Source organism: Musa acuminata, chromosome BXJ2-11 (genome assembly GCF_036884655.1).
Source record: "Musa acuminata AAA Group cultivar baxijiao chromosome BXJ2-11, Cavendish_Baxijiao_AAA, whole genome shotgun sequence".
In the NCBI taxonomy this organism is placed as follows: domain Eukaryota; kingdom Viridiplantae; phylum Streptophyta; class Magnoliopsida; order Zingiberales; family Musaceae; genus Musa; species Musa acuminata.
The window spans coordinates 3,043,480-3,059,941 of NC_088348.1; the positions used below are offsets into that span (position 1 = coordinate 3,043,480).

General features: G+C 38.5%; 3 protein-coding genes across 5 annotated transcripts; 2 read left to right on the forward strand and 1 right to left on the reverse strand.

Moving 5' to 3' along the window:
* The first annotated feature begins 2,649 nt into the window (after window positions 1–2,649).
* On the forward strand, window positions 2,650–7,386 carry LOC135581669 (AT-hook motif nuclear-localized protein 9-like). Of its 3 annotated transcripts, XM_065134008.1 has the most exons (7): window positions 2,650–3,048; window positions 3,205–3,287; window positions 3,378–3,888; window positions 4,385–4,452; window positions 5,404–5,535; window positions 6,329–6,493; window positions 6,853–7,386. In XM_065134008.1, exons 2-7 carry the CDS (start codon window positions 3,249–3,251, stop codon window positions 7,084–7,086), a joined length of 1,149 nt encoding a protein of 382 aa, XP_064990080.1. In that variant the 5' UTR covers window positions 2,650–3,048; window positions 3,205–3,248; the 3' UTR covers window positions 7,087–7,386. The 3 variants fall into 3 exon arrangements, with proteins under 3 accessions (XP_064990080.1, XP_064990079.1, XP_064990081.1); XM_065134007.1 differs by having other exon boundaries at window positions 2,650–3,287; XM_065134009.1 differs by having other exon boundaries at window positions 2,651–3,304.
* An 823-nt stretch (window positions 7,387–8,209) lies between these two features.
* Window positions 8,210–11,069, reverse strand: GPX (probable phospholipid hydroperoxide glutathione peroxidase). The gene is made up of 6 exons (XM_009384099.3): window positions 10,730–11,069; window positions 9,924–10,000; window positions 9,599–9,660; window positions 9,151–9,269; window positions 8,593–8,760; window positions 8,210–8,439 (listed from the first exon to the last, which is right to left on the reverse strand). The coding sequence occupies exons 1-6, from the start codon at window positions 11,006–11,008 to the stop codon at window positions 8,407–8,409; spliced, it is 738 nt and encodes a 245-aa protein (XP_009382374.2). The 5' UTR covers window positions 11,009–11,069; the 3' UTR covers window positions 8,210–8,406.
* A 770-nt stretch (window positions 11,070–11,839) lies between these two features.
* Window positions 11,840–13,928, forward strand: LOC135626192 (uncharacterized). Its single transcript, XM_065131321.1, has 4 exons — window positions 11,840–12,007; window positions 13,072–13,179; window positions 13,274–13,375; window positions 13,457–13,928. Exons 2-4 carry the CDS (start codon window positions 13,105–13,107, stop codon window positions 13,724–13,726), a joined length of 447 nt encoding a protein of 148 aa, XP_064987393.1. The 5' UTR covers window positions 11,840–12,007; window positions 13,072–13,104; the 3' UTR covers window positions 13,727–13,928.
* The last annotated feature ends 2,534 nt before the right edge of the window (window positions 13,929–16,462 follow it).

Genomic DNA, 16,462 nt, shown 5'->3' on the forward strand with positions numbered 1-16,462 from the left:
TTTTAATCTGGTATTATTCAGTTGATCATTCAAGCTTGATTACATTTTAATCTGGTATTATTCAGTTGATCATTCAAGCTTGATTATATTTTAATCTGGTATTATTCAGTTGATCATTCAAGCTTGATTATATTTTAATCTGGTATTCTGCAACTTCTACGCACAGTTTGCATCATAAATCTTGCCTTAGTCAAATCATTCAAAGCTGCTTCCACCTTGTGAAGCCATTACAAGATCAGAAAGTAGATAAAACATACCAACAGACAGAAGGAATCAGATCTCCTCTGCATTTGCATCACTTCAAAACGAAGGCAGACAGGATCACACTCATGTGCATCACACTCGGCATCATGCAAGCATTTAAAGCTTAGTAAGCTCCTAAATATTATTATTTCTAAAGTTTACTAATTAATTATAAACTTGAAATATAATGATAACTCTTAAAAATTAAAGATTTTAGATTAAGTAAAATTAAGACTTAATATATAATATATAATTTAAGTAATTATAGAAATAAATAAGAGAATAAAGTTTAGTTTGATGGATAAAAAATTATTTTAAGTAAAAACCGTAAATATATTAGATCAATTATTCAATAAGATGGAGAGATCGATGAAGATATTATTCACAAAGTAAAAATAGAATGATTAAAATAACGAAAGACATTAGCAGTCTCATGTGATCATCGAAAATTTTTGAGATTAAAAAAAAATTTATAAGATGATTATAAGACTAATAATATTTTATGGATCTAATATATATAAAAAAATTATATTGTCGAGATAAAAAAAATATTAAGATGGATATATGAAGTTACTAGAAAAAATAAAAAAAATATTTTTTATTCATAAATAGTTAGATATTGCTTTGATAGAAGATAAGATTAAAAAAAATAAGATAGTACGGAGACTTCTAGATGCAATAATTAGAAAATATGAAAATGATTAATGTTAATGTATAATGAAAGATAAAAGAAGACCTAAAAAATAATAAAAATTATAAATAAAAATTAACTATTTTGAACTTAATTAGATATATGCTTTTTTACATATCTTAAATATTACAAAAGATTCATATAGTCGATTTTAAATAATTAAAATGTGTTATAGTATTTCTAAAGCTTACTTCAAATAATTTATCCATTTCTATGCCCATGAATGCAAGTAGGCTTTACCCTTTCCTTTTTTTTTTATGGTACAGATGAAATATATATTAAAGATAAATCTGGATTTAGATCACTCGAGTCATTATCAGCAGCTGAGTGCCCAGAAGGTTGAAACATCACACTGAAGCATAGCTCTTTGTCCTCAGCCTACTTTTGCCTTCAACATGAAGCATGATGCCATGCGCCCAAAAGCACAGCAGTGAATCTTTTCCCCATGTCCTACTGGCCTAAAGCTCACAGGTGCAACAGCCATGGCGTAGAGCTGCCCAGGCTCATCCAGCAAATTGGCCAAGATGTGGTGAAGATCGGATCATTTTCTTGCTCTCCTACAGAGACATGAGAAAGAACGCAGCTGAGAGCTCAGAGCCATTTGGAAGGAGTGTGGCGCAAGGCATCTTCCTCGAGTTATGTTTCATCCGGAAAGTGATTCCTCCTATTTCCTAGGCCTACTTAATTAAGCAGCCAGATCATGCTCTTACAAAAGAGCTTGATTGCATATGGAGAGAAGACACCCCACCTGCTGCTTGTGGGCATGCCGGTTCTTGTTCTTCAACAACAACAGGGAAGGAATAAACCTTTGCCACGCCGTGTCGATCGCAAGGATACAGAACTCATAGAGCAACACACCATGCACGTGAGCGCATCACAAGGAAGGACCCTGTCGCGTACAGGGAGCCGCGGTGGGGTTGGAGAGGGGGCGGAAGCCGCGGTTTTGGACTTTGGAGCCCGTGAGAGGCACCGATTCCAAAGCCCGCCGCGTCATCTGCTGCTGCAAAAGCTGAGCCACGCTTGCCCACACAGTTGCAGCGCTGCCGCAGGGCCGGACTCCGGCCGCGGCTCACGTGTCAACGCCCGCAGACGAACCTCTATGCGGGGGATTCGGCTGTATCCCCATCGTGTCCCGCTTCCGCTCGAGTTGTAAGCGGGAGACGCGCGGCGCGTTGCACCGGATCGGGCCTCGCGTCGTGGTGGCCACGGAGCCACTGCTTCGGTCCGTCCGTCGCGGATCGAACGGCTCTAGATCTCGCCGATCCCATCCATCGTTGCGGGGCTCACCTCAGCTCCATTTGTCATCCGATTTGTCGGGAGGCGATTTCTGATCACGCAACCTTGAGTACCCGTGTCTCTTACCTGTCTATCGTGGGGCCCACTGCACGACTGACTCATGTGGAAGTCGGGACCGGCGTGCGTCGCGATTCGCGAAACGAAGATTTAAGCGGCAAGTTGCGTGTCCCGCGTACGCGTTCGAGGCCTTGGATGGACCGACCGAGTGGGGCCCGATGGTGAGGCGTAGCGGTCGACCCATGACGTCCCGAAGCTGCGGGGTCCGGAGACGATGGGTGTTCGCTGTCTCGATCGGGCAGCAAAGATGACGACCACCAATCATCTCCGTCTCGTTTCTTCAGAAAATATCGCACAATATTTTTATTTTTTTATATATTTATTTTTTTTGGGGAAAAAAAGTAGGCTTTGTAATTATCCTATCATCGCCGTATCCACCGTACGCCTAGACACACTCTCCTCTCCTCTTTCTTCCTGCTGTTAGAAGAAGAAGAAGAAGAAGAAGATGAGCAAGATATAGAACAATAGTGGGTTCTTCCCTCTTTCCGTCGTCCTGCTTCTCTTTCCCGGAGATCGCCTGCCTCGTTGATTGCACTTTCTCTCATTTATGACTCTGGGCACCGTCTTCTGTTGCTCCTATTACCATCGCTCGGCCCTTCCAATCCTCTCTCTTTCTCTCTAAAGACATTTGCACAAAGAGAACAGTTGGAGGAAGAAGAGGGAGAGGAAGCTCGCGAAAGTAGGGTTCTTGGAAGCTTTCGGGGCCTTAACTGCACCATTTCCTGCTCTAGGACCTTACACCAATCTCCTTCGGAGCCTAGGTTCTCGCCATTTCTCGGAAAGGGGCAGGCTTTGGAAGCTGGTGCCCTCCTTATCTGCCCCTGCCGCTTCTTACGTCACTATTGACCTTGTCCTGCATGAAAGAGGGAATTTGATGGAGGAAAATAGATAAAGGTGCAATTTTTCTTGTTTTACAGTATGCGGACCGGCTGGAAATGACATTTGCCTCTGGCTTTTCACCATGGCCTCCGAGTTTCTTGACCTGAGCCTCGATTCTAGGGTTCGGCTTCGCTTCTGGTCTCGCCTAGAATCTTAAAGTTCCGATCTTGCTGGTGTTTTGTGTGGTTTAGCTATATCTTTTTGCCTTTAGATTCTTGAGGAGAGGAGGACCAGCTCCTCCTCCGGTGCATGTATGGATGGGAGAGACGCCATGGCGATGTCGGGTCCAGCCTACTACATCGCGCATCGAGGGATTCCTGGTTCTCTTGCTGGTTCGCAGCCTGGGTTGCATGCGGCAGCGCAGCCTGGGGTCCGGTCGCTGCCGAACCCCGGCGCGATTCTGGTCGTCCCGTCCTCTGGTGTTGGTTCCGCGGCGTTTCAGGTAGAGTCTCCGCCAGCGGCCTCGTTACATGGTGGTGGAGGTGGCGGTCTGGGGGAGGGAGCCAGCCAGATGGAGCCGGTGAAGAGGAAGAGAGGAAGGCCGAGAAAGTATGGCCCGGATGGGAGTGTAGCTTTGGCACTTTCGCCTATTTCGTCGTCCGCTCCTCCTTCCGCAACGGTGATCGGATCGGAGACAGCTTCGGGCGGTGGCGCTCCTACCCCGAAGCGGGGGAGAGGGCGACCTCCAGGCACTGGAAGGAAGCAACAGTTAGCATCACTTGGTGGGTGAAAGAACTCTCTTCTTTGGCTTTCCTTGGTACATCAGAACTTGCGTTTCTCTTCCTTTATCTGGCGTCTCTTTGTTGGATTACCCGGATGACAATTTGGATAATGCAATGCCGCTTGGTTTGATCTATGAAGTGTGAGGTCGTTTCAACTTTGATGGAGATATATGCATGTATGATCAGGAGTAGTATTTATGAGAATCTTAATTACAAAAACGAGATTTGTCGACTTAAAAAAGCTGTCCTTTTTCTTCCCCTTCCGTCTCCATGGTCAGGATGTCTGAATATTATACTATTTCTTTACTGCAACATCTGTGAATGCGCTGCTGTTCGATTGTGCCAGAACTGTCTGGAGTTCTTTAAGAGCTTATTAACTTCTTGGTCGTACATTTTTATGTATATGTGTTTGATTACTAAGATATTTTTTTTGTTGACATCCACATAAACTGTCAGAATAGATTCTAAATTTTCTTCTGTTACTTCTTTGCAACAGGTGAATGGGTTGTTGGTTCGGCCGGAATGGGTTTTACTCCACATGTCATAACAATCGCGATAGGAGAGGTATGGATTTTATAGTCTATTTCTCGAGAAAAAAGGTGGATTAAACTGGATATCTTTCCATTGAAAAATATTGCATGGTCTTTGACCAACTAAGGTTAACTTACTGTTCTAATGGTATGGAGTTCAAGTCTTGCGTCAAATTTGAAGTTAACAGGGCATCTGTGAATATTCATTATTTCTTGTTAGTTAAAACAATTCAGTCACCCATTATTGAAGCACAGCTTTTAACTTGAGGTTCGTAGACCGGATGGAACTGCAATCTTGTATCTGCAGATTCTTCTTTGCATCCTATTTAATTCCCAAGATCACATGAACTTACTATTATCTTTCTTTGCATCAAGAGAAACATTGTTTGATTTTTTTTTTTTTTTTATCGTGGAGATGCTGTGTCAAGAGTTATTATATTGCTAAGATTCGGGTAAAATTCTTTCGCCCTCAGTGCGAAGCATCCCGCAATAGTGTTATTATCATTCGGCTTACTGACTGTAAGTTCAATATTTTAGTTGCCACTGTAGTTGGCATCAAGTATTAATTGCTGTGTATCGAGCTTGACTTGTATTGCACATTCTGGAATGTTGTATTAGGTGCCATTGTCTTTCAGTACCATTTTCATAAGCTCTTAAGTGTTTTGCTTCTTATGTTGCTAGCTCTCTTTGACAATAAAATATCTACAATTAGGATAGAGAAAATAAGTTTTGAATAATATAACGCAGCTTATATGGGGACATATTTCACTTTTAGATTCTTTTGCTTCCTTCAATAATTTTGAACTATGGTTCATTACTAATGGTTTTTCTTACTTAGCTGGAAAAAGCATCGTATGGTTGTGGTTTCCAGTTTCCCCTGTGGAAGTTCATAACATCCTTCTTTGTTCCGATTCCTGTACTGTGTAGACTACTGACTACACTGTGGCACATGCTGATGATATTAACAGTAACTGTTCTTGATCAGGACATTGCTGCAAAGATAATGTCATTTTCACAGCAGGGACCAAGGGCTGTATGTATCCTCTCAGCAAATGGTGCTGTGTCCACTGTGACCCTTCGACAGTCTGCAACTTCTGGTGGGACAGTCACTTATGAGGTTTGGCACTGTAGTGCATGATTTATCTGACTTAAACTTGGAAGATGTGTTTACAAGTGTTTATTTGCTACTAATGATTGATATGGAATATATCTTGTGGTTGAAAGCAAAAGAGATCACATATTTTGATAGTGGATGCACTTGAGTGCTTGGAGGAACTAAAAAATGATCACATTCAAATTACTACAGTATAAACAATTTCCACAATGTTTGACCCTCTGAACCTCTCTATGACTTACCTTGATGGAAGTTAGATTCCAAGGAATGTTAAACTGTTTTGTTAACTAATTCAAGTTTAACAATTTACTGGCTTCAACACAAATATTTGGTTTCAAAATGCTTTGATATTTTTAACTGGTCTCAGCTTGTCCAAGAAGTAATTATCTATATTGGTCACTCACCTGTCCTTAAAGCCTATGACATCACCCTTCTCAAATTTTTTTTCTTTCCTGTTGTTTACCTATAGTGCAAGATAAATATTGAATAGCTAATATGAGCAACTGAGCATTAGTGGATGTAAGTTGCATGATCCTCCTAATATTAGGAAGATATATTTTATGCTTAATCAACATACTGTTGAATCTACAGATTCAGCATTTAGCATATGGTCTTTTCTACCTTACATATATTTATATAATATGAATCTCCTCTGTGCTTTCAGAGTTTGTTTCATCCTGTCTCACAAGTGTTATTGTGGTTTTGGCTTCAATATGAAGATGACCTCACTCATGTCATTGATTCAGGATTTTCCTGAGATTTCATGTTTACAAACTAATGTAGTGTTTTTGGTCAGGGCCGTTTTGAAATACTCTGCTTGTCTGGTTCATACATGCTGACCGACAACGGTAATGGATCACGAAGCAGAACTGGAGGACTGAGCATATCCCTTTCTAGTCCTGATGGTCGAGTAATCGGTGGTGGTGTAGCAGGACTGCTTATAGCTGCAACCCCTGTACAGGTAACTAGTTCAGGCTTTATATAACATCCTTGGATGTCGATATCTTTCGTCCATGTGTATCCTTGGTAATAATTATATGTCATCGCAGTTCTCTCAATTCCTATATCTTTGTCGATGTGCTCGAGCCAGATCTTGAGTGCAACCAGTTTGTCTTCTTTGTTGATCCCCTACCTGGTCCTCTAGATTTGCTTCTCGAAAATCAAATTGTTAACGAGAAAAGAAACTCTGTCAATCAAGATCCCCTACTTTGCGGCTTAACCTAGTCTTGTACTCCTGTGCTTTTTGTCTCCATGGTCCATGCATGGCTTCTTTTTTTTTTTTTGTGTTAGTTATTTGTTCAATGATCTGTGTTCTTATAGGTAATTGTAGGAAGCTTCATTTACGCTGGATCGAAGGCAAGGAGCAAACAGAAAGCCAGCAATGAAACAGGTGCCCAATCATCCGAACTCCAGGTTGGGGATGAGCAAAGTGCACCATACGCCGCAATTCCCGATCAAAATGTTACCCCTTCTTCTGTCATGGGGGGATGGCCTGGTTCGAGGCAGTTGGATATGAGGAATGCTCATATCGATATCGACTTAACACGAGGCTAGCTTGCTACTTACTAATGGTTGTGTCAAAGTGGTGTTGTTCATATGAGTCATCATTCGGTGGACTCGCAGCAACTCAAGTCTTAAGTTCAACTCATGCTAACATGCCTTCTGTTCCAGACATCACCTGGTGCTTGTTAGATTAGTTTGCTGTTCATGTGTTGTATGTTAACAATTAAGCTATGTATCTGTTCAAAACATGCTATGTTGTGTTGTGCTGTTAATGTAGGTGGTGAAATTTTGTTGAAAGACAGACAGTCTCATCTCAATGTAGCTGTTACTGGTGATCATGTTCTCTTTGCATTCGTTGTCTTTGTGAACTTGATTGCATGAATCCTTTTAACTTATGCAGGATTGAGTTAGCAGGCAAGCTTAATAATGCAAAGCAATCATAATCCTTGGGTTGATAGGAAGATTAAGTTCTGCTTAGAAGAGCTTTGCCGGGTATGAATTGCTTCGATGCTGCTTTATTGTTGTTTTCATGTTGGCAATTATGGTGAGGTCTCGAGTATCAGAAGAAATAGAGTTCTTATCTCACTTAAGCATGCTTTATATTTTATCGTAAAATCGATTTTAGAAAATCTTACATTTATTTTCGATCAATAAGGGCTAAAATCAATTCAAAATAATTTTGAATGAGTCAACTATCATAAGTTTCTGGATTCGAATTTCATTGTCATCACAAAACCTTTGCCACAAAAAAATCATGATAATCTTATATTTACTTTTTATCAATAAGACTAAAACCATTTTAAGATAAACTTTTTGGTAGATAACATGTCAAACCAATTGAAGATAATATTTTTGGTAAGACATCTATTTTCGATGCATCATATCATATTATATCATGAATTAAAAAAGTAAGCGACTGTTTCATCACATTGTCCAATTTATGATCAAGATTTTTTATTTGAAAAAAAAAATAATTTCATTAGAGGTCAAGCAGTTCTGAAAACAAAGTTAGAGGCAATAGATGCTTATCAAAATTGCCTTCCTAGAAAGCTACCGTGTTAGTCACCCTACCCAAGTAAGGTGACATGATCAAGATAGATCATATTAGATAGATAAATATTCCCTTTGTGAAACAATGAAGATTTATAGAACAGCACCAATATAAGCAAATGGGTAGGCAATAATTGTTCAGTAGATACTTTTAAACCTTACTGAATCAACAAAGTGCAGAAATCCACCATGAAACTTCTAGCATAAGCCCAAAATACATATGTAGGACTGTCACACAAATGCAGGTCTACTATTAAGACTTCAAGGATATATGCTGCCTTTAGCAACATTTCTATGGAAGCTGAACGAAGTACCCACGATTTAGGCTTCGCCTAAGAGCTTCTTGATGTCCTTCTGCAGGTTTTTGACATGTTATCTAAAGTTAAAAGAAGGCATACACGATCGAGAGGAGTAATAGAATCGACAAAAGCGATGATTTTGTAAAATGACACAGGTTTCGAGGAAGAATGGAAATGAGCTAAGGGATGGTTTTGTGTTCGATGTTACCTCGATGCTCAGAGGGGATGTGGTGGGAGCATAGCGGTCCACCACATGACCATCTTTGTCAATCAAGAACTTGGCGAAGTTCCACTTGATGCCATCCCCAAGGATGCTACCTTTGCTGGATTTAAGGAATTTGTAGACAGGTGCAGCATTGTTGCCATTTACATCAACCTAATTCAGAAAGATTACTTCATCTCAGATCACACAGATCAATATTTTTAGGAAGATCAACCAAAGCATTTAGCCTGACATGCTTAGTTTATACTATAGAAATAACTAGTTAAAAATTATTAGATCCAAGATTAGTGGCACACAAAAAAACAACCTACTGAAAAGAAAAGAAGAAGAGGATGCATGCACATATGGAAACATTACAAAAATCAAAGCAGTAAGAGTGAGGTTATTAATCTCTTACATTAATGACATTATTCTGCAATATTGCAAGCATGACCTCTGTGTTACATGAAAATTATGATGATTGGAACAGAAGGTTTTCTAAATTCTCTACTTTACCTGAAGAAGAAGCTTGGATGTGATCACAAATGAACGAAGAAGCATTACCTTGTCAAAGATTGGATACTCAGCTTTAAAACGAGTGCAAGCAAATTCAACAATCTCCTCATTACTTCCTGGTTCCTGCCCCCCAAACTGATTGCATGGAAAAGCCAAAATTTCGAAATCTGTAATATGCAACAAATTTAAGTTGAAAAAAAAAACATATTCAACATCAAGCATCAAGTGCAATCCCAAGAAGGTCCAATGAGTGTCCATCTCAAGTGTGCACGTAATATAGAATTGCGTGTGGACCATGTTGTTGAAAGATGTGTATTCAACAACCAAAAGCATTACATATGATTTCTCACACTTCCATTCAGAGACGAAAGCAGCTGTATCAATCTTTAAGTAATGAGATCATTATAAAAGATAGCAAACAGATATTTTTGTAGTGACCAATAATGACCCACGTATTAAATACTACTTCATGTAAGATTAAGCGACAAGCACGTACCTTTGCCCTTGTACTTCTCATACAGCTGACTGAGCTCCGTATAATTTGAGTTTGTCAACCCACTAGTCAAACAAAATTAGAGATTTAGTTTATGAATAAATTAAGAGCAATATGAATATGATACTACATATCAGACAAAAACACAATAATTGACATCATTCAGCTTCAAAATAAATGAATATAAATCGTAATACAACTCGGTCTTTGACTTGGTATGCTTCAGATCTATCGTCCTCAAGTAATTACCATTGAGATGCCACATTAACAATCAGCAAAACCATTAGCATTGAGTTGCCACATTAACAATCGTAATACAACTAATTACCATTGAGATGCCACATTAACAATCAGCAAAACCTTCCCCTTGTACATGCTGAGATCCACATCCTTTCCCATGGCATCCTGCAATGGAGGTTGATATAAATTCATATCAAAAGCTCTTCACCCAAAACCTGATCTTTAATGCATTGAGCAATTTAACTGAACACCTGATCTTCAAAGCATTGAACAATTTAAATCAAAGAAAGTTCTCTACTATTCTCTGGATCTTTTTTTAGAAAGGAAATAAATCTGAAGTTCGTGAATGTCCAAATAGGGCTAACATTACTCATATGTGTCCTTTAACGAAACTAAATAAACAAAAGCTACCACGACAATGACTTCACACGAAATAATAAGATGAACACAAGCGCCAAAAATTCATGCACAGAATCAAAATCTGATCCAGAAGGATAACTTTCACAAATTTACGAGAAAGCATCAAACAAACATCTAAAATAAATTATATGTCGCAATAACAAGTGACCAAAAGTTCGCAGAACCGTTTCGTGAAGCCCCCAAAGCCACATCGGAAGACAAATAACTAAGTAAAGGACAAACCAACCTCGAGTGTTAAAAGAAACGACGTACGTAAAGGATTCAAGCAATTCAAGAGACACAAGTATCACTTATCTTGAAACAAACAAAGAGCATCGAGTTTAGTGTCAAAATTCGAACTATAAAACAATCCACCCAAATAAACAATCGATCGCGCATCAAAATACCTCTCTCCCTCTCTCTCTCTTTGCGCGGAGAGGGGGTCCAAACATTCCAAATGAACACAAGAATAAGCGACCAATCAACGAGACCAACCTTGACGGTGAAGTCATGGATGGATGCTGCAGACTTGGAGGAAGCCATGTCAGAGGCGGATCTAGAGAGCAGAGGCGACGCCGGCGAGGGCAGCAAGAAGGAGCAGGGGACGAAGGCTCTGCGGAGATCCCGAGAATCGAAAGCAAGGAACTTTGCAGGGGCCGGTAAAGCCTTCAGGGTGAAGAACGAGAGGGGTTTGGCGAGGCGGAGGGAGACGGAAAAGCTAGTGTTTCTGGGAGAGATAAGGCGAGAGAGGGCGACGCGAGCGGAACCGAGCATGGGACAGCAGCGAGCTGGGCCGGCCCTTTTATGCAGTACCCTACTTTGGGGGACGACGGAGGCAAGACAAGATTTTTAACAGGGAGGAAATGGGGATTGCAAGAGGCCACGTTGCCACCACAGACACCGGAAACAAAACGTTTCTGTTTTCGACTTGCCGAAAACAACAAACCTGTCTGCATTCGTCCTCGTAAACCGTTTCTTGACAACTGCCCTTGTTTTCTAAAACAAATTTGTTTTAAGAAACAGAACCAAACAGGGTCTCCTAATTTCCTCAGAAATAACTCCCAACAATCCTATTTAAAATTATCAATGAGTCAGTGTTTTTTCTCCATTTCTATTTCTGCTGTATTAAAAGTAATTATTGATTTCAAGTCGATTCAACCCGTTGTCGAGTTTTTAGATGGCAAAATTTCGAAGGTGTTGTATTTCATATGATTTTAATATAAATTAGTTTAAGAAGGATAAATTGATATTATTATTATTATTATTATTATTATTATTATTATTATTATTATATATATATATATATATATAATCTCCAAAAATGCTGAATGTCGATCAATAATTATTTTCTGTAGAAAATACTTCAAATTTTTTGTTGTTTCTTTGCAAAGGCTATCGGTAAGTTTCAGTTACTTATAAGTAAAATGAAAATAAAATTGATAGATAAATTACTATTTTATTCGTAGAGAATTTCATATGTTGAATAATAAAAACTTTATAGAAATTAATTTTCTGATTGAATGAAGGACGGAAAAAAAAAAGAGAAATTAGTGTTAATAATTGTAGCTTTCTTAGTGGTCTTTGTAGTGGACCCCACCGGCGACCGTGTGTGGCGCCCACAGCCAGGGCGACTTCTTGGGGACGCGAAGCCAAACTGGGCCGGGTGAGCGAGGCGTGAGCCAGAGTTTTCTACGATCCTCTCGCAAATCGAAAGGGAAATCCACCCTCCTCTCGAGGCGATTAGCGAAGCGCGGTACGTTTCTTCCCCGCGAGGTCTGTGATCTCTCCCCTCGTTGTTTTCCTCCTCGTTTGTGCGCGGAAAAAAAGAAGTACAACCTTCCCCGTTTTTCTCTCCTTCCAAGTGTTTTCGTGCTTATCGGAGGACTTGTAAGGCATGTATCGAGGTCTGTTATCTACAAAGCAACTTCCTTGTTTGCGGATATATCGACAAAAGTCTCGTGATATCGAGGGATTTAATCCCTAGCTGGATAAATAAGGAAACCTTTTTGTTCATTACTTAGGGCGTTTTTGCTTTTCCTTGTGCCAGGGATTTTGGGCCTTTACCTTTGGTTCCTTGTAAGAATGAGGATCTTAGCAGGACGCCTGTGTCGATGGGTTAAAAACCCGTCAAGGTTGGATTTTGTTGAGCTGATTAAAGCTGATAAGTTGGAGAGACGCCTTTGTCTGGTTTGGATTCACAGATATCGATCTTTTGCCCTCTAGGATGTCTTGGTGCAGATTTAGTTTTTGTCTTGCACATGCTCAATAAATGACCGAGCTTGAGAGTGGGTGTGAAGTGGAAGGTGCGATTTTGGCTATCTCATAGATGTCTTATCGGAAAGTGTTGAACTAGAAACCCAAGGCATTGGTATACGTAGTATATATGGCATCTCAAGAGACCATCTCGTGACTTGATGATATTAATCATTACAAAAAAATATTTTATTGTTTTTATTATAATCTTTTGGCATCATAGTGATACTGTGGAACTTTGTCAATGATTGACTAGGTTTCTATTAACTTTTTCTTCGCTATTGTTTTTCCTATATTCCTGGATTCATTTTAATTTTTGTAGTTGGTGCATCATCCAAGTTACACACTCATTTTTCTTTCTATAAAAGACTAAAATGTCTTACTTTTTGGTATATTTTGCAATTGTTCTTGCCTTGTTTTGCATTGAAGAGAACTGAATTGTCTAATATAACATTTATGGCACCTAGAGCATCATCTGGAAACCTGGAACTGAATGGTCTAGGTCGAAATACCATCGAAAAAGTTCACGCTTTTGTTTAGTTGAGTTTTTCTTTTGCCTTTGTTTTGTCCACTTCTGTTTGCAGTTTGGTTCATCCTTTTTCCTTCAAAAGTTTGATATGGAGAATGCTAACACAAGCTCACAGCTGGAGGAACCCATGCAACAGGGAGAAGATTCAGTTTCTGAGGTGCTGGTATGCAGCATATTACCTATATCAGTTGTCCATTTTTGTGTAATCTTTGTGTGACCTACGAAGTTTGAGGATATTTCTGCCCACTTTGATGCAGGTTCACAACCTCTCTCGACGGTTGGAGGCCCTTGAACACTCTGTGCGTTATTTGGAGGACAATATGATGACAAGACTATCTGCAATGGAGGAGAGAGTGGAGGTTGGTATTGTATTTATGGTTGGTTTAATTACTAAGACGCAAACCAATTGCTACCAACATAACATATATGTGGCATGGCAGGAACTGATGAGAAGGATGGATGGATATAATGACTTAAGTAGGAGTTGGTCACAACAGGTGTCACTGGAGGTTCCGACAGTGTCTCCTAATGCACCTGCAATACTACCTTCACCACCTGCGGCAGCAAGGCCTAAGAAGAAGCAAAGAACCTTGATTGCAAGGAGAGTGATTCGCCGGTACCAAAGGCTTGTTAAGCCTAGTTGGGATAATAAACCTTTCATGAGGCGCGTTATTAAAAAGATAGAGAAAAAAAGGCGGCAAAGAAGTTGAAGGATGCCTAATATGAGTCTTTATTCACCTACATTTAGATCTTAAGATCTGTGTTTTAGTAGAATGTATTTCAACCCTTAACTGGTATCCGTTGTATGTCTGCGATTTTCATAATGAACCCTCAATGTAGTAGTTAATGATCTCTTTTGGGTGAATAGTTGCTGACATTGCAGTGATAGTTTATGATTTTCTTTTGCTTTAAGTGGTGTAACTTTCCTCGTCAATTTCTTTCCATCTATATATTGATGATGCATTTGTTTTTTATCAAGAGAAGCACGTCCTGTGTTTGTAAATTATTTCCTTTCAGCTAGTAGGGATAATGATTTCTTGGCTGGTCAAGCATATTTTGTTTATTGGCTGGGAATAATTTTTATTACCATTTCATCCCTAAAAGATCTAGGAGATTCTTAGATTTAACAATGTAGCTTCTTTGCATTTTTGTAGTTGCCCATTCTATATTCACTTTGGTACCATAATTTTATTGCGGAGAGAGGAAATCCTATGTTTTTACATGTAGGAAAACTTAACAGCTAGAGGAAATGGTGAGTTTGGTGAAATTGTACTTCTGCACTGCCTTCATTTTCTTACAAACAAAAACACATCGCCTAGGTTGTTGCAGTTGCATGAGATTTGTAGTTCTAGATATAACTACTTAAGTCAGCCCATCTTTCAGGCTCACTTTATCAGAGAATATGGAGCAAAATAGGAAAGAAATACAAAAGGATGTGCACCTTAACATAATAAGCATGGAAGAAAATTCTGTTAGGTAATTGGTACCACCACTATTTGCTATTGTTTTGAGTTTGAAGTGCAGTGATGTACCTTTTCTGTGGCTAGTAGATGAAATTGTGGCCTTTAAAATGAATATGGTGATATTCGTAAGGACATCGGTGCTATTTCACGAGATGGAATTGGTTTTGATCAGTCTTCAAATTTCTGCATTATGGTTTTAATGGTTGTATGACATTTCCTTCAAGTGAGAAAGGTTCCTCGTTAATATGATTAATATTTTTTTTTTCACACAGCTAGTTTTCAGTATTGTAAAGCATATTTAACATTGCTTATTGATTGTTGACATAGTTGAGCAGTGTTCAACTCGAGTGAGAAAGCATTTCTTGCTCTCATATGTAGTTTAGGTAGAGACAAATGAGGTGAATGTTGTTAACTGTTAGTGGCAGTTACAGCTTGACAGGAGCCTTGTTCATCGGTGTGCTCCCTGTCTCATATGAGTTAAATCGAGATTAATTTATGTCTAATCATATTAGTATGCCCATTCTTTGATTTCCACTCTCTCTCTCTCTCTCTTTCTCTCTCAGCATGTAGAACTACATGATAAGTTTCTTGTTTGTTATAACTGGTCTTTTTACTGGTTTATTGGTCTTCTTTTTCAAAGATGGTATTCAAACTTCAGTGCACATTTTTTTCATTTGAATCTTGGTATCTTTTATAGCCAGACTTCTTTCACACTGCAATAGTGGAATATCACAATTCTGATGAAACAAGCAGCAGCAAGGCTTCTTGTTGTTGTTGTTGATAATGAAACAAGTCTGAATATTGCTGTTCCACATTTCAGTTGTTTGTAAAGCTTTTGTATAAGTTTGCTGTTTGATAATTATGGTTTGTAGAGTCCTTAAAAAGTAGTGTTTGGAATTTGGACTGTTGTGTTACCTCTTGGTGCCAATAATGAATGCATGCTCCTACATTCTTAGTTTCCTCTGATGGTTGGTCATTCTGCATGTAAAAGCTTCTTGATTCAGTTTTTCTATTTTACCTGAATTTAACTATCAGATGTGATGAACTTATTTGGGAAGGATCTTAATAGTGCATTGCTTTATTCCTTGTAAGTTCTTGTACCTTTGTTGTCTTGGAGGCGAATTCAGATCCTACCATAGTGCATTTTAGTTCAGAATGGGAATTACTTTGGCCTATCTTGAGGTCTTTATGAGATAATATGGTGCAAGTTTATGGAATCATGTTTGATTTTTTTTTTTTCTTTTGTTTGGGGGTTAGGATTTGGCATAGCATTAAGCCATTAACCAATGGAATTGTTTTGTTGGATCATCAATTGGGAATTTAGATGCATCAAGTGTAAATCCAAATGAGCAATTCTGGCTTCTAATGAATATATATGTATTATCTGGTGTAAGAAGATTGTGATGCAGAGGAGCCTTCCTAGGACAATAATTTTTTTCTGTGATGTGATTTAAGTTAAGAAAATAATCTTTTTATTTGCAGGAGTAAGACTATTAATATTAGTGGAAGAACATAATGATTGCTTTGTGCCGATTATTGAACATTGGAGAATCCTTTGAAATGTTTGGTTGAGTATAAATTCTGAGTTTAACTGCTAGATTTATTCTGCTAGATTTATCGATTTTGATCGTAGGATCTATCAACTAAAATATATCCTTCAATCTTTGATAAATGAATTTGATACACTATCATCAAATTAATATATATTTTTAAAATATAATAATTCAATATCTAATATATTGTGTTTGAGACATGAAATCTTTTTGATATATATAATTATATATATATATTGGCTAGACTTTCCTATTATTAAATTAAATAAAAATGACCACATAAAAAATATATATATAATATTCCAATCAATTATTATTAATTATAGTTTACATTTTCACATAAATAAATTAAAAAGATCTTCTTTTAAGAACAGGTTATCAGTCTAAACCCAAGAAATTATCAGATCCAAAATTCTAATTAGATAAAGAG

Coding starts and splice junctions, on each gene's coding strand:
- LOC135581669 (XM_065134007.1), top strand. CDS start 3,249: ATGGCCTCCGAGTTTCTTGACCTGAGCCTCGATTCTAGG. Junction 3,288..3,377: donor ACCTGAGCCTCGATTCTAGG/GTTCGGCTTCGC, acceptor TTTTGCCTTTAG/ATTCTTGAGGAGAGGAGGAC. Junction 5,536..6,328: donor GTGGGACAGTCACTTATGAG/GTTTGGCACTGT, acceptor GTTTTTGGTCAG/GGCCGTTTTGAAATACTCTG.
- LOC135626192 (XM_065131321.1), top strand. CDS start 13,105: ATGGAGAATGCTAACACAAGCTCACAGCTGGAGGAACCCATGCAACAG. Junction 13,180..13,273: donor ATTCAGTTTCTGAGGTGCTG/GTATGCAGCATA, acceptor ACTTTGATGCAG/GTTCACAACCTCTCTCGACG. Junction 13,376..13,456: donor CAATGGAGGAGAGAGTGGAG/GTTGGTATTGTA, acceptor GTGGCATGGCAG/GAACTGATGAGAAGGATGGA.
- GPX (XM_009384099.3), bottom strand. CDS start 11,008: ATGCTCGGTTCCGCTCGCGTCGCCCTCTCTCGCCTTATCTCTCCCAGA. Junction 8,761..9,150: donor AGTATCCAATCTTTGACAAG/GTAATGCTTCTT, acceptor TTTCTGAATTAG/GTTGATGTAAATGGCAACAA. Junction 8,440..8,592: donor CATCCCCTCTGAGCATCGAG/GTAACATCGAAC, acceptor AAAAACCTGCAG/AAGGACATCAAGAAGCTCTT.